General features: G+C 39.7%; 1 protein-coding gene across 1 annotated transcript; it reads right to left on the bottom strand.

The window, feature by feature from the left end:
* Positions 1 to 2145: 2145 nt before the first annotated feature.
* On the bottom strand, positions 2146 to 13759 carry slc6a1a (solute carrier family 6 member 1a). Its single transcript, XM_060894345.1, has 15 exons — positions 13449 to 13759; positions 12158 to 12596; positions 10867 to 10998; positions 10024 to 10124; positions 9820 to 9929; positions 8488 to 8620; positions 7894 to 8028; positions 7696 to 7799; positions 6991 to 7115; positions 6442 to 6554; positions 6070 to 6201; positions 5848 to 5950; positions 4874 to 4974; positions 3327 to 3494; positions 2146 to 2367 (listed from the first exon to the last, which is right to left on the bottom strand). Exons 2-15 carry the CDS (start codon positions 12408 to 12410, stop codon positions 2254 to 2256), a joined length of 1824 nt encoding a protein of 607 aa, XP_060750328.1. The 5' UTR covers positions 12411 to 12596; positions 13449 to 13759; the 3' UTR covers positions 2146 to 2253.
* Between the last annotated feature and the right edge of the window lie 1241 nt (positions 13760 to 15000).

The following is a 15000-nucleotide window of genomic DNA, read 5'->3' as shown; positions in this document are numbered from 1 at the left end:
AAACTTTTTTCACTGTAAACTTTCACAGAGACGCTAATATGTTTTTGTTTTTTGTTTCACAGATATGGTCTAACAGTTTGGCACATAAATGAACTAACATTTTTACATCATCATCATCATCATCATCATCATCATCATCATCATCATCATCACCCATCAGCTCCATTTATGATTCTTTATGATTTTTATATTTAAGATATTTTTTCAAATTTACTGAAAATATATGCATCAATAAATCATTGAATCAACTAATTATTAATTATTAAATGTTTTTAAATAAGTAGAACATCATTTCTTTAATTTTACTTAAAAATAAATAAATGTCTAGAATTAGAAATTCAGGAATGTAAAATTTCAGATTTAATCAGAAATGAATCCCAGCCAATCAGCACACATCTTAGGTCTGATGTTTCCGTCTACTAAAAATTGTGCTTTTTAAAATGAAGAGGCAAAAAATTATTATAATTTTATTATTAATGTAAATAAAATGTATTCTGAAAACATAATAAAATATTATCCATGACTAGCTAACTAGCTAACACAGACTATAACCAGTGATGACATCATTAAAAATCATTTATTTAGATCATTTAACAAATAAGTTCAAACTTAGAAAATGTATTTTTTTATATTAATGCATAAATGGTGTCCATACAGAGGGACACACCAATAAACTTTGATAAAATTTGTTTCCAAATATTTTTGGAGGATTAATTTAAATTGTTAATCTTCTACAGTGATGGTTGATAAATGTTAATGATCCAATCTACAGAAATAAGCTCTGATTGGCTGTCTGACATTGTGATGTCACAGATGTATTCTGATTGGCCAGAACTGAGCTCTGATTAAATCCAGGTTTGTCTTTTCTTTATGATTTCCTATTTTTACTCACTGTGATTTTTCAGACTAACAAATAAAAAATTTGTCATTTTAAAAATGTGTTGATTATTTTTTCAGGCATCGTGAGTTCAGTTTCTTTGGAGTTTGACTTTAAAGTCCTTTGTCAGTAAATTCTCTGACGTTCTCTTCGTCTCAGAAACACGAGTAAATAACCAGGACAGAGGAGACGGCGACTGATGGACAGACGGATGCTGACGCTATAAACCCTGTTCTTCTATTTAATATTCTTTACCCTGTTCTTTTTTATCTACACACTGAATGGTATAGATTTGTTTTTGCGTTTTGCTTTTGGTCCTCGATCACAACATTAAAATACAAAACATCCTAAAAAGTCTCTAAAAACTGATTTGATCACAGACAAGTAGATTTTCTAGCATCTTTTCTTCTAGTTTCCAGAAAAATAAAATAGTAACAGTCTCTCTAACAAAAATATCAGATGATAAATAAACGAGTTCCAAGGGCTTTGTGTTTGTGCTTTATATCAGATAATAACGCTCGTCATTACAGTAAACACGCCTCACGTCCTCATTTCTACACGTGACGATTTAACATTAATTACGCTCAGTAACAATGTCGATTATCTTTCTTCTTTTGTGATTATGTGAATTTGAACTCTGGAGCGACGAGTTCGCATTTATTAAGAAAAACGTGTGCAGAATAAATACTGATCCCAGATTAGACCCCTTCAATACAGGATCAGTTTAATATCCAGATGACAAAAAAACACAGAAATAAATAAAAAGAATTATTAAAAAAAACACCAAAAAGACAAAAGATTATGGAATTATGCAAGTATAGAAAATGTGAAAAAAATGATTTAAAAATGTAGAGGAATGCTGAAAATTGTACAAAAAAATTTACAAAAAATTTAAGTTCAATATAAAATTCCACAATAAAACTCTAAAAAGGTGTAAAAATAATATAATAAAATACTTAATACATAAAATTGCACAAAAAAGCTGTAGAATGGATGAAACACAATAAAGGTGGATTTGACCCTCTTAATGATCACAGTATTCTGCACGTTTAACGGTGTTTATCGACACGTTTATCGACACGTTTATCGACACGTCCAGCTTCACTTGACCTCTGATCTCTGACAACTCACAGCATTATTACTTGTGTACAGAACGCTTTTTAAATAAAAATCTTTTTTTGACACTAACACACTCAACCGTTGTGCTTCTAGACAACTGTTCCACATTATTATTATTATTATTATTATTATTATTATTATTATTATTATTGTTGTAGTGGATGGTGATTGGCCCCTGGAGGTAGATGACTCTATTACGGTAGAAAGATGGAAGTCCTGTGTGCTGTTGCTCAGTGATTGCTGGGGGTTGGTGGTGTTTATGCGCTTGGTGATTGCCCCGCGTTGGGGCCGTGTGCGTTGCTGGGGTACACAGTGATGGTGTTTTCACCCTGCAGCTGCTGCTCAGGTCTGTTCTCCTGATTCTTCACTTTCTGAAACACAAAAACAAGTAACTGTTATTATCATTATTAACTTCACCACACCAGGAGAAATACTGCACTAATAACAAAATGTGTCGATGCATACACTACATGTCCAAAAGTTTGTGCCCCCTGACCGTCACACTCATATGTGTTTGTTCCCCAAACTGTTCCACACACTCCGAGTCACACAGTTGTACTGAACGTCTCTGTGTGTAACTTTATAGTTTATCTTCACTGGAACTAAGAGACCAAACCGTGCTCCATCATGACAATGTCACTGTGTACAAAGCAGCTCCATGAAGACATGGTGTGGTGTGAAGAACTCCAGTGTCCTGCACTGAGCCCTGACTCTGACTCAACACCACTGAACACCGACTGAACCCCAGACCTCCTCACCAACATCAGTGTCTGATCTCATTAATGCTCTTGTAGCTGAATGATCACTAATCCCCACAGACACAATCCAACATCTAGTGGAGAACCTTCCAGAAGAGAAGAGTGGAGCTCATAAGAACAGCAGATAGAATCAGTGTGGAGTGAAACGTAACAGAGTAAACGGCTGTGATGGTCGGGGGCAAATACTTTTGGCTATACAGTAGAACCGTTGTGGTTTCTCAGTAACATGACAAGCTGATATTTTTCTCTTATTAACTTGAAGAGAATAAAGAGAGAGAATAAAGAGAGAGAATAAAGAGAGACTGCTGAGAGGACGAGTGTTTAGAGCTGACAGAAACACAACACAGGAAGTCACTCGGGTCATGAAGATTAAATGTAATTATAAAAGGATAAAAGTCATGACAATAAATTGCTGTGGTGTAAAAGGAATAAAACACTTGGGTCGTGCTGTTAGAGGAATATAAACCCCTCCAGGCTGGTGACAGTATGACTCTTTGTTCACTAATAACTCTCAGTGTTGGATTATTTTACAGAATAATTGATTATTTCTGGAGATTATTAGTCATGGTTACCTCTTTAGATCTTCCCCTGGTGGAGAGGAACTTGTAAGCCATGTATCCTGGAATGAGGATCATGGAGGAGAGCGCCATGAGCCAGCCGACCCCCTGACCCCACGCTGGGAACACATAGTTATTCATTTTGAGAGGAACCATTTGAAAGGCGCTGAAGAGAAACACCCCCTGAAGAAGAGAAGAAGATTAAGATGAGCTTGGGAGAGAAGATTTTCACTCTCTAAGCTGGTTTATTTATCAGTCTGTCTTTGTTCTTCTCTAAACTCCAGCTGCTGTAAAACAGAGACGGTTTTCAGAGACTTGAGCTCTAAGAACATCCGTGTCCTCAGTTTCAGGGTTCGTTTATCATGCATCAGAGCGCTCTGATCTCATTGTCCTGACGCTGATGAGAGAATGGACATGATATTCTAGAGTTCATTTATTTAAGTTATTTAAAACCACTAATTATTAAAAATTCTAAAAACATTTATCATTTATTAGTAAACAATAAAAACAATTAATCTCTTCACAAACGTGATGTCATAAAATGTAAGAGCAAATCATCTGGCAAATGCAAATACAAACCAGGCAACACTTGTTTACTAAAGATAAGGGGCGGAGCAAGTCAGAGTGTCTCATTTACATATCGTCGCTGTCAGGCGGAATCCTCGTATCTCCAAAACCGTTATTTTTCAGGAAATTAAAAAAACGCCGTACCTTATCTGCAGTACACAGGGTTTAGTCCACGTTACAGTGGATTGTCTTGCACTAAATTCCTGTCCTCAGACGAGCACCAGAACTAGCGGGGGTCAAGATTTTTTTTTCTTTGAGCCCAGTGTTTTGAAGACATTTACCTCAGAAGACGTGTTGATTCGTTGCGACTCTTCTTGAGGAGAAATATGACGTGAAGCTCTCCCACGGAGTGAGGAAGAGGTGGACAGTTGAAGTGTCCAATGGAGTTATGAGATTTGCGCTCAAGCTATTTTCAAGACTTTAGATTGGTTAATAACTGTGTTAATAACACAGACCCACCTGGGGACTGACCAATAGCATCGATATGTGAAAAAATATGAAACTGACCAAATTTGGACATACGAGGTTTCCGCCTGACAGCGACGATGTTCTAATATGTGACATACCTGATTATTACAAATCTATGTTAACATACAGAAACCAGCATGTATGAAACCTCATCTGTGGCTCAGAGGGAACGAGAGATCATACGAAAGACTGAAAAATGGAAAATAAAAATGTCCAACAATGCAGAAAAATTCCAACTAATTCTAACTGTGACTCAGTTCAGAGTTTTCAGAGATCACAAGTCTGAACTGAAATATGGGTTTAATTTCTAAGAAATTCTTTTGCACTCTTTCACTAAATATTATAAATCATTTCTTCTTTGTTTGTTTGTGTTGTAACTGACTGGTTTATTATTTATTCATCCATAATTCCATCGTCCAGATAAAATGACAGACCGAGACGTCACCGGTTTGTGATCTGTGGAATAAACGACACCAGGAACAACTCTGAGAAACAGAGAGATGGAATGAAGAGAACATTTTACTCACTGCAACAACCAGAGGAGTGAAAAACACCCAGCAGATCTTCCACCATATGCAGGGTTTATATCCGATCATCTCCTCGATGTTACTGTAGAATTTATTCACACCTAAAAAGATCAGACATCAGAATCTGACCTCAGATCAGATGATGATAATAAATCACCAGGTTCAACCTAGAAACCAGTGGATTAAAGACTTTCTTATACACATGAACAAACCCAGGAGGATAAACTGATGAATTGTCTGGTGTTATAACAACAGGACTTCTTCCTCTCACACCACACAGATTTCTCACTGATCTTTTCATCATAACAACAACGTGTCATACGTTTATAGTTACGATTAATGTTGTGGAGAAATCTCAGAGCTTCAAGTTCCAGCTTCATCTCTGACTGAGACACAGAGCTCACACTGGAGACTCCTTTTATACACATCATACACACACACATACACACACACATACACACATACACACACACACAAACATATACACACATACACACACACACACACACAAACATATACACACACACCACATACACACACAAACACATACACACACACACCACATACACACCACATACACACACATACACACATATATACACACCCTGGAGAATCTTTCATACACACACACATACACACACGTACACACACATACACACACCAGAGGCTCCTACACACACACGCACACACACGCACACACACACACACACACACACACAAACACATACACACACATACACACATATATATATACACACTCTGGAGAATCTTCCATACACACACATACACATCAAACACACACACACACACACACACACACACACACACACTGGAGACTCCTTCACACACACCCACACACACACATATATACACACACAGAAACACACACATTTCCCCTTCACCATAGCAGCTGTTGCTATAGAAACAATAAGATATCAGAGTGAGCGCATTAATATAAACCTGTGCTGCCTCACCATAACACCAGGAGATGGAGATGCACTCGAAGAAAACCAGGAAGAGCAGAGACATGCCACTGGCAGAGTAATAATCAAAGAGTTTGAAGACGTAAAGGCCGCCCTAACACAACAGGGAGAAGTAAAACTCTTCAGATGTATACACGGAGCAAAAGTCTTGACACCCTCATTTTTATACAAACATAGTTCATTAGTCCAAAAAAAAAACAACACCTTACTGACCTGTGTGATGTTGGAGAGGCCAATTATATAGGACACGACACACACACATGCGATGAAAATCTCTCGTCTTTTCCTCAGGAGCCCCGGGAACTCGTCCACCAGAGCGGTGATGAAGCCTTCTACTGTACAGAACTGTGGAGCAGAAGCACAATTATAATAGATCCCTGAGCTTTGCTTCCCAAGATAAAATTTACAATATCATTTAATAAAAGCATCAAGGAGAAAAAGGGAACCTGAAGGTTAGACTTGACTCTGAATTTAACAAAATTCCCCCACAGAAATGCAGATGCGACTTTGTACTTAAATCACAGACTGTTTGTATTGAGAACAGACGAATCAGGATGTTTTCCCTGACAACATGGGGGACGTCACCTGGCTGTCGATTCCCAGCATGAGCAGCATGGAGAAGAAGAGGATGGCCCACAGTGGGGAGATGGGTAACTGTGTCACAGCTTCGGGATACGCTAAAAACGCCAAGCCTGGACCTGTAGAGGAAATACAGACCATGAAACAAAATACATCACAGGGACACCTGAGAGTAAGGACTCTGTAAATGACTCTCTGACTCTATAAATGACTCTATAGCACTGTAAATGACTCTCTAACTCCACAAATGATTCTATTACACTATAAATGACTCTATAGCACTGTAAATGACTCTCTAACTCTATAAATGATTCTATTACTCTATAAATGACTCTATAGCACTGTAAATGACTCTCTAACTCTATAAATGACTCTCTAACTCTATAAATGACTCTCTAACTCTATAAATGACTCTCTAACTCCATAATTGACTCTATAGCACTGTAAATGACTCTCTAACTCTATAAATGATTCTACAACTCTATAAATGCTCTATAACTCTGTACATGACTCTCTAAATGACTCTATAACACTATAAAGGAGAGCTGGAGTTACCTGAAGCAGCTACATCAGCTATCGACCTCTTAGTCACATGAGCCATAAAACCCACGATAGAGAAAATGACAAATCCAGCAAACATACTTGTGGATGAGTTTATAAGGCACACGATGACAGAGTCTCTGTTGAAAAAACAGGAAAAGACAGACATTAAATATATCAGAGGCTGAACTGTAAGGAATGAATTAATTATGTACTGAGAGCTCTGAGGTTTAATTACACACTTATTCCAGGCACAAATTGCTCATGTTTATTCATATCCTTTTACATTAGTCAAATGAGGAAGCTCGGTAAACATCACTGGGCAAATAATAACATAAAGCTGTTATATGAACATATATAATGGAGGTAAAATAAAAATACTACTCAACACCTTCTGACCAATCAGAATCCAGAACTGAACACTGGTGTACTGCCACAAAAAAAGTGACTGATAAACAACATGAAGCTGATAAAATAAGTTTTATGTGTGTTTGTGTTGAGTCAGTACTCTGTGTCAGTTCTTGGTTATCTGGCTGAACTAATGAGAAGAAACTTCCCACAGAAAGTGTAGGATTTGACCCAAAGACTTGTGAATTTTAACCTGAAAACTGCATAGAGTTCAACCTGAAGAGTTCATAAACTCCAGAACGTTTTCACTTGTCTACAACACAACCTGCAGGAATGTTTACAGCTGAAGAAATTAGCATCATCTCGTCATACCTGTAAACGTTGTTGTTGAAAGTGTTGTAGCTGCCGAGCGCGATCAGAGATCCGAGCCCCAAACCGTACGAGAAAAAGATCTGAGTCGCAGCATCCAGCCAGACCTGAGAGAACAAGAGAAGAACGACACAAACCACTCACGTCCAATCTGCTCCTTCCTCATCTGATTCCTTCTCTATATCACGTTACATTTCTCACCTCAGACTCTTTAAGCTTCTCAAAATCAGGCGTGATGTAGAACAGAATTCCCTCTTTGGCTCCAGGAAGCGTGACTCCACGGATGAACAGAATAAATAACATGAAGTAGGGATACGTGGCCGAGAAATACACAACCTAAAGACACGGTGTAGTTTACACAAGACAGAGGAAAACCACGTTAGTGCGAGGAGATCATCAGTGACAAACATCATCAGGACGACGTTCAGTTCAGTGTTTAAATCGTGTCATCAGACCACGAGAGCTTTCTGTCCATGTGATCTGAGAAGCTGAAGATTTCTGTGATGAGTAGATTTAACGATGTAAACAGGATGTACATGCATTCTACAGTCTCACAAGAAAATGATCTCAAAAAATATCTCAGACTTTTTATTGACTTTTAAACCCGTGATCTTGTGGAGAAACTGTTGATGCTTCCTGTAGGTTTCTGGAGCTGTGAGTTTGCTGTTGTTCTTTTGTTGGGTTTTAGATAAGACTTTCCTCAGAAATGCCTTTAGTCAGTGCTAAAACCCATCTTACTGAACTCTTGATCAACATCTAGTTTTTTTTAATGACTTTTACATGAAAGTTTTTTACCTTTCCAGTCCAGCGAACACCTTTCCAGATACAGAAGTAGACGAGGACCCAAGCGATGGCCAGTGTTATCGCTAGCGGCATGCGGATCTGTCCCGGTTTCTCCAAACCCTCAGTGATGTTGTGTACGTTGCGTCTGTATTAATTCATCATATCGTTAGACTTTATAATATCCAGCTTTTTAAACACAGCACTGCTTTAGCACTAACCAGCCCAGCTTACTCTTACACGTCCTGTTAAAAGTTTCAGTCATTTCACAACTTTGTTCACCTTTAATGTGAAACAGCAACCAAGAACTTTCAAGTGAAATTAATAGAAACATTTTAGGGGAAAAAGAAAAAACAGAAGTATACACACCCCTTAAAGGTGGGGTCTCCGATTTTTGAGAAATGCTTCAGAAATCTGAGTCGGGCCGACAACTAAACAAAATCAAAGCAAACGTGTAGCCAATGAGCAGAAAGGGGCGTGTCTTATCAATATGGGCGGAGAGAGTGTTCAGTGTGCATGTTTAAACGGTTTTAACATTGACATGGAGGATAAAAACAAAGAAAGAAAGAGAAGAAAGACTTACGATAAGGTAAGAAGTAGGACGTGTTAATATAGGATCAGCTTTCCAGCGCTGGAGAGAACTGAAGGAGCAGGAAGTTGGTCACATATTCACAGATTGGAGTTTCCTGAGTCAATAACTCCTGAGCTAAACACTGTTACTACACAAATAACACCTCTTTTCTATCGTAGTAATGTAGAGACGCAGCTACAACCGTGTTTTGTGTAGTAACAGTGTTTAGCTCAGGAGTTATTGACTCGGGAAACTCCAATCTGTGAATATGTGACCAACTTTACTTAAGACGCCGAGGCGCTTTTTTCCTTCTCGATAGGTGAGTAACGTTGGTTTTGTTTTGTTACACAGAACTAATATATGTCTTTGTCCTTTACATGATTATGTTTGTGTGTCATTTTTGCTTGTTTGTTTATCTGTAATCGTATTGTTCTTCCCTTCAGCTATGATAAAGACACATTTCTTTCCGTTAGTTGCCTGGGTTACGTATGTATGTGTGGGCGGAGCTATCGATACAGGGGTGGGACCTATTTGGGTTAGGGGCGTGTTTGTTTTGGTGATTTTATATGTCAACATTGGCTTTCAAACAACGGAGACCCCACCTTTAAATAATCCTGTGTTAAAGCACCTTTTCCCTGGAATTCAGCACTCACTGATTTTGGGTGAGAGTCTGTTATATTCCACTCTTTCAAAAATGCTAAAGATCTATCAGATTATAAGTAGCTCTTCTGTCCTCAGCATCAGATTCAAAACGGAGTGAAAAACATTTTTCTTACTCCCAGAACTCCATGACGGCGCTGGTCAGGTTGGTGGAGTCTACAATGCTGTAGTTTGTGAAGCATCTCTCTGTGTTCCATGGATTGTTACAGGATTTCCATGGAAGCTCCTACAATTAAAAAAAAAGTTAAATAAAATTGTTTTCTGTATTAATATATCAGGAGGATCTGAGCGTGATGAAGCAGGTGAGACGTGTTCCTTACGGTGGTGAAGGAGTTGTACAGGTAGTACAAAGCCCAAGCAATGATCACAATGTAGTAAATGTTCAGCCAGAAGGAGAGCACGGCGGCAGCCAGACCAACTCCTGCACACACACAGGGCAAATATTAACATTGTCTGAGCGATGCTAAGGCTTTTGCATGGTGGAACCGTTTAGATGTTTACAAGGCAAGAGAAGAATTGTTGAAACTGTAAACACACATCAGAACACATCAGAGGTGGGATTTACACAGAAGTGTCTGGGGTTTAATCTCACCTGCCTTCTGTAGATTTTGAAATAGCTCACTGCTATGATCAGATAGACTGCCCTGTGCTCATCCCAGGATTCTTATAGGGTCATTTTCACACTCAGACCCAGGACTGAGAGCTCAGAATGATTAGTGAAACGTAAAGCTCTTTTCGGGCTCCAGAGATCTGATCCCTGGTGCTGTTCTGAGTCAGACTTAACTATCACCCCCCTGCACTGAGCTACAACGAGTTCAACGTGTCACTTCCTGTTTCAGGGTTGGTGATAGTGAGGAGAAGGTTGTTATGGTCAGTGGAGGATGACATCGATATGTAAGACCAGACATTTGCAAGACCAGAAAAAGTGTGTGTGTGGATGTATTCTACTGAATGGTCATATAAACTCTGGTTATGAGCTGTGTTTTCACACACACACACACACACACACACACACACACACACACACACACACACACACACACACTGCTCTATCTCAGCAGAGGATGCGTTCTGTTTGGAGTCGATGTTCTTCTGTACGATGGAAGTTCAGTCCTGACGTGTGTGATACTCTGATGGTGTACGTTTGTGTAACGACGCTTTACCTTTGAACATCGGTGCCAGCTTCCACACACCAAGTCCACCGATGGACGTGTACTGACCCAGAGCACACTCCAGGAGAAACAAGGGCATTCCAGCAAATATGAGGGTCAGAAAATAAGGAATCAGGAAGGCGCCTGTGTGAAAAAAGACATAAACCTCTATACAAATCAACCTTCAGTGATCAGAGGACAGAGTAAAGTCCAGCACCACCATCTGACACTTCAGTGGAACTACAACATGACAACATTATTTACATTGTGGCTATACACACACACATACACAAACACACACACAGACACACACACACAGAGACACACAATGTACGCACACACAAACAAAATCACACACACACACACACACAGAGACACACAATGTATGCACACACAAACAAAATCACACACACACCCACACAATATACGCACACACACACACTCACACACACACAATGTATGCACACATACAGACAGACAATGTACGCACACACACGCACAATGTATGCACACGCGCAAAATGTACAAACACACACACACAGAGCGTGATATAAAATATAATCTGTAAAACATCAGACTGGATTAAGTGCTATTCTGTGTGCTGAATAATGATCAGGATTCACTCAACATAACTATGACCTTTTTTATTGAAGGTGAAGACTGTGATTGTGGGAGCGAAGACTGTGGTTAGTGTCAATAATTTGTTTGAAAGATGGTTCCTGATGTTGATCATCTACAAGGTCTTATCAGGGTCTGATGGTATTTAGTAGTAACCAGAAGATCCCTGATGGAAACCATTAAAGTAATATTCATTCATTCACTCACTCATCTTCTACCACTTATCTGAACTACCTCGGGTCACGGGGAGCCTGTGCCTATCTCAGGCGTCATCGGGCATCAAGGCAGGATACACCCTGGACGGAGTGCCAACCCATCACAGGGCACACACACACACACACACACACACTCTCATTCACTCACACAATCACACACTACGTACAATTTTCCAGAGATGCCAATCAACCTACCATGCATGTCTTTGGACCGGGGGAGGAAACCGGAGTACCCGGAGGAAACCCCCGAGGCACGGGGAGAACATGCAAACTCCACACACACAAGGTGGAGGTGGGAATCGAACCCCCAATCCTGGAGATGTGAGGTGAACGTGCTAACCACTAAGACACCATGCCCTAAAGTAATATTCATTTTCTTAAATTTTAAAGTCATATTCAAGATGGACTCATAAGGTGATGGACCCCAGTGGAGATCCTCATAACGGTTAATAAGACACAGCACCTCTTACCTCCACCATTTTTCCCACACAGGTATGGGAACCTCCACACGTTTCCCAGCCCGATGGCGTATCCTACGCAAGACAGCAGGAAGTCGAACTTTCCCGCCCACATTTCCCTTTCAGGAATATTCTTCTTCTTCTTCTTATCGTTGTGCTTCTCCTGTACCTCCTCTGGTTTGACCCTGTCATGGGTTGTGACCTCATTCAGCTCCATCGCCACAAGTCCATCCAACGCAGCGGTTTTAGAGCCATTTGTCGCCATTTCTCTGGATTTGGCTGAGCTCAAGCTCCTCTTGGCCGTGAGGCGCGAGACTTCAGCTCCGGTCCACGTAGACAGCAGCTTCGCACACTTTTGAGGGTTTTTTTAAAAATAATTTACTTTTCAGATCCTTGAAGATCGTGACGTTGATGTGAGGCGTCACACAGCAGCTCTTTAGTTACAGTTTACCTGAAAACAGGAAATGAAAAAGTTGGTCCTCGAATCTCATCTTTTTTCCCTCTTTATCTTTCATGTAGATCATCGACGTGTTTTTTTCTCCAGTAGGACAGGTTTCTCCTCAGCCACATCCCATCAGTCAACCATTTAAAATGATTTTCTTTTTTCAAACTGTTCCACAGGATGTCAGGAAATCACCTGATAATGTCTTCTTCTGTACAGGTCCATAACAGAATTAACTAATGAGCTTTGTTTTATTCTTAATTATTAATATTTTCATATAAAAACATGCTAAATAAACACAGTGTTTATTATCTGTGTCCAGCGCGAACCTCTGATTTTATTTTTTCATTAATTAAATTAGATTTTTTTATAAATCTATTTCTAGGAGGAAGGTGTTCAGTAGCTCGATCAGGTTTAGAGTCGAATCCAGATGTTAGATATAATGCAGGTGTTACCGGAGTTTACACTTGTTCCTGCTTGTCTCTAAATAAACACCCACATTAAATAATGAATACGAGCCCCACTTTGTGTGTGTGTCGTAATAATCCACCATAAAGACCATGTTGTTATTGTGAGGACGCCGAAGTCCACGCTGTGCTCCGGCTTTTTACCCTTCTGTCTCTCACAAGCAGAAAAATACGTTGTCCAAAAGCACTTACAATTAAATTGAATGGAATTGAATTAGAGCACACGAGCTTTAAGTGGACTGCAATCAGACATCACTGTTTGTTTACAATAAAGCTGAATAAACTGCATGAATATTAATAATATTAATAATAATAATAATAATAATAATAATAATAAAACATATTAAAGCATTACTATCTGCTAGATAAGAGAATGTATTGCATGCCTACTCACAGCCAGTCTCTGATTATCCTGCAAAAAATGCATGTAAATGAGGTTCTGTCGGTTCTGTAGGTTCTGTTGGTTCTGTTGCTTCTGTCGGTTCTGTCGGTTCTGTTGGTTCTGTCGGTTCTGTCGGTTCTGTTGATTCTGTCGGTTCTGTCGGTTTCTCCCAGAGTTGGAAACTTGCAGTATTGCTCAGAATATAAACATGTTTTATTCCCATTAAAGCAAAGACATTTGAAGCAAAGAACCAAAATGTTCCTCAGGGAAGGGGGGAAGGAGCGCGAGTGTGTGTGAGAGTGTGTGTGTGAGAGCGTGTGTGTGAGAGCTGTGTGTGAGAGCGTGTGTGTGAGAGCGTGTGTTTGAGAGCGTGTGTTTGAGAGCGTGTGTTTGAGAGCGTGCGTGTGAGAGCGTGTGTGTGTGAGCGTGTGTTTGAGAGCATGCGTGTGGGAGCGTGTTTGTGCCAGTGTGTGTGTATGTGTGTGATGATCCAGAGGCTGATGAACATGTTCAGTCCAGAGGAGCAGAAACAGCGACGCTAGAGCGTGTGTGAAATACCAACAAGCTGGAAACACACACACACACACACACACACACACACACACACACTCCTCCAACTCCACCTACATCACACCAATGTCATCTGAAAGTCAATCCCTCCTTCTCTCTCTATCTGTTTGTTTCTCTCATCTTCTCTCTCAGTCCATCTGCCTGTCTGTTGCTTTCCCCTCATCTATTTATCTATCTATTTATCTGTCTCTTTATCTGTCTCTTTCACATCTATCTGTCCCCCCCCCACTCTTTCTCTTTCACTATCTCTTTGTTTCTATCTATCTATCTATCTATCTATCTATCTATCTATCTATCTATCTATCTATCTATCTATCTATCTATCTATCTTGCTCTCTGTACATTTCTCTATCTATCTATTACTCTCCTCCCTGCACTCTTGTTGTCTGTCCTCCTAACATGTAGCTGTATTTGTTATTACTCATTAAAGAGCATTTGTTTGTTTATTCTGCTTTATGAACATGATCAAAAAATTTGTTCAGTTCAGAAATGACTCATCACACACACACACACACACACACTCACACACACACACACACTCACACACACACACACACACACTCACACTCATACACACACACACTCTCTCACACACACACACACACACACACACACACACACACACACACAGACACACACACACACACACACACACACTCACACACACATACACACAGCATTGTATTGTGTTGTGTAGTGTGAAGTGAGTGTGTGTGGTGTATTGTATAGTGTGTGTGCGTGTGTGTGTGGTGTATTGTGTAGTGTGTGTAGTGCATTGTGTTATGTGTGTAGTGTATTGTGTAGTGTGTGTAGTGTCTTGTGTAGTGTGTACTGTGTAGAGTGTATTGTGTGTAGTGTATTTTGTAGTCCACAACTCAGCAGCAGAGTGTGTAATAATGTCAATGTAATCATGTAGTGTAGTGTGTAGTGTATTGTGTAGTGTAGTGTGTAGTGTATTGTGTAGTGTAGTGTGTAGTGTATTGTGTAGTGTAGT

This window comes from Tachysurus vachellii, chromosome 19 (assembly GCF_030014155.1).
Source record: "Tachysurus vachellii isolate PV-2020 chromosome 19, HZAU_Pvac_v1, whole genome shotgun sequence".
Classification (NCBI taxonomy): domain Eukaryota; kingdom Metazoa; phylum Chordata; class Actinopteri; order Siluriformes; family Bagridae; genus Tachysurus; species Tachysurus vachellii.
Note: the sequence above shows the minus strand (reverse complement) of the source record. Positions and strands in the feature narration are given on the sequence as shown.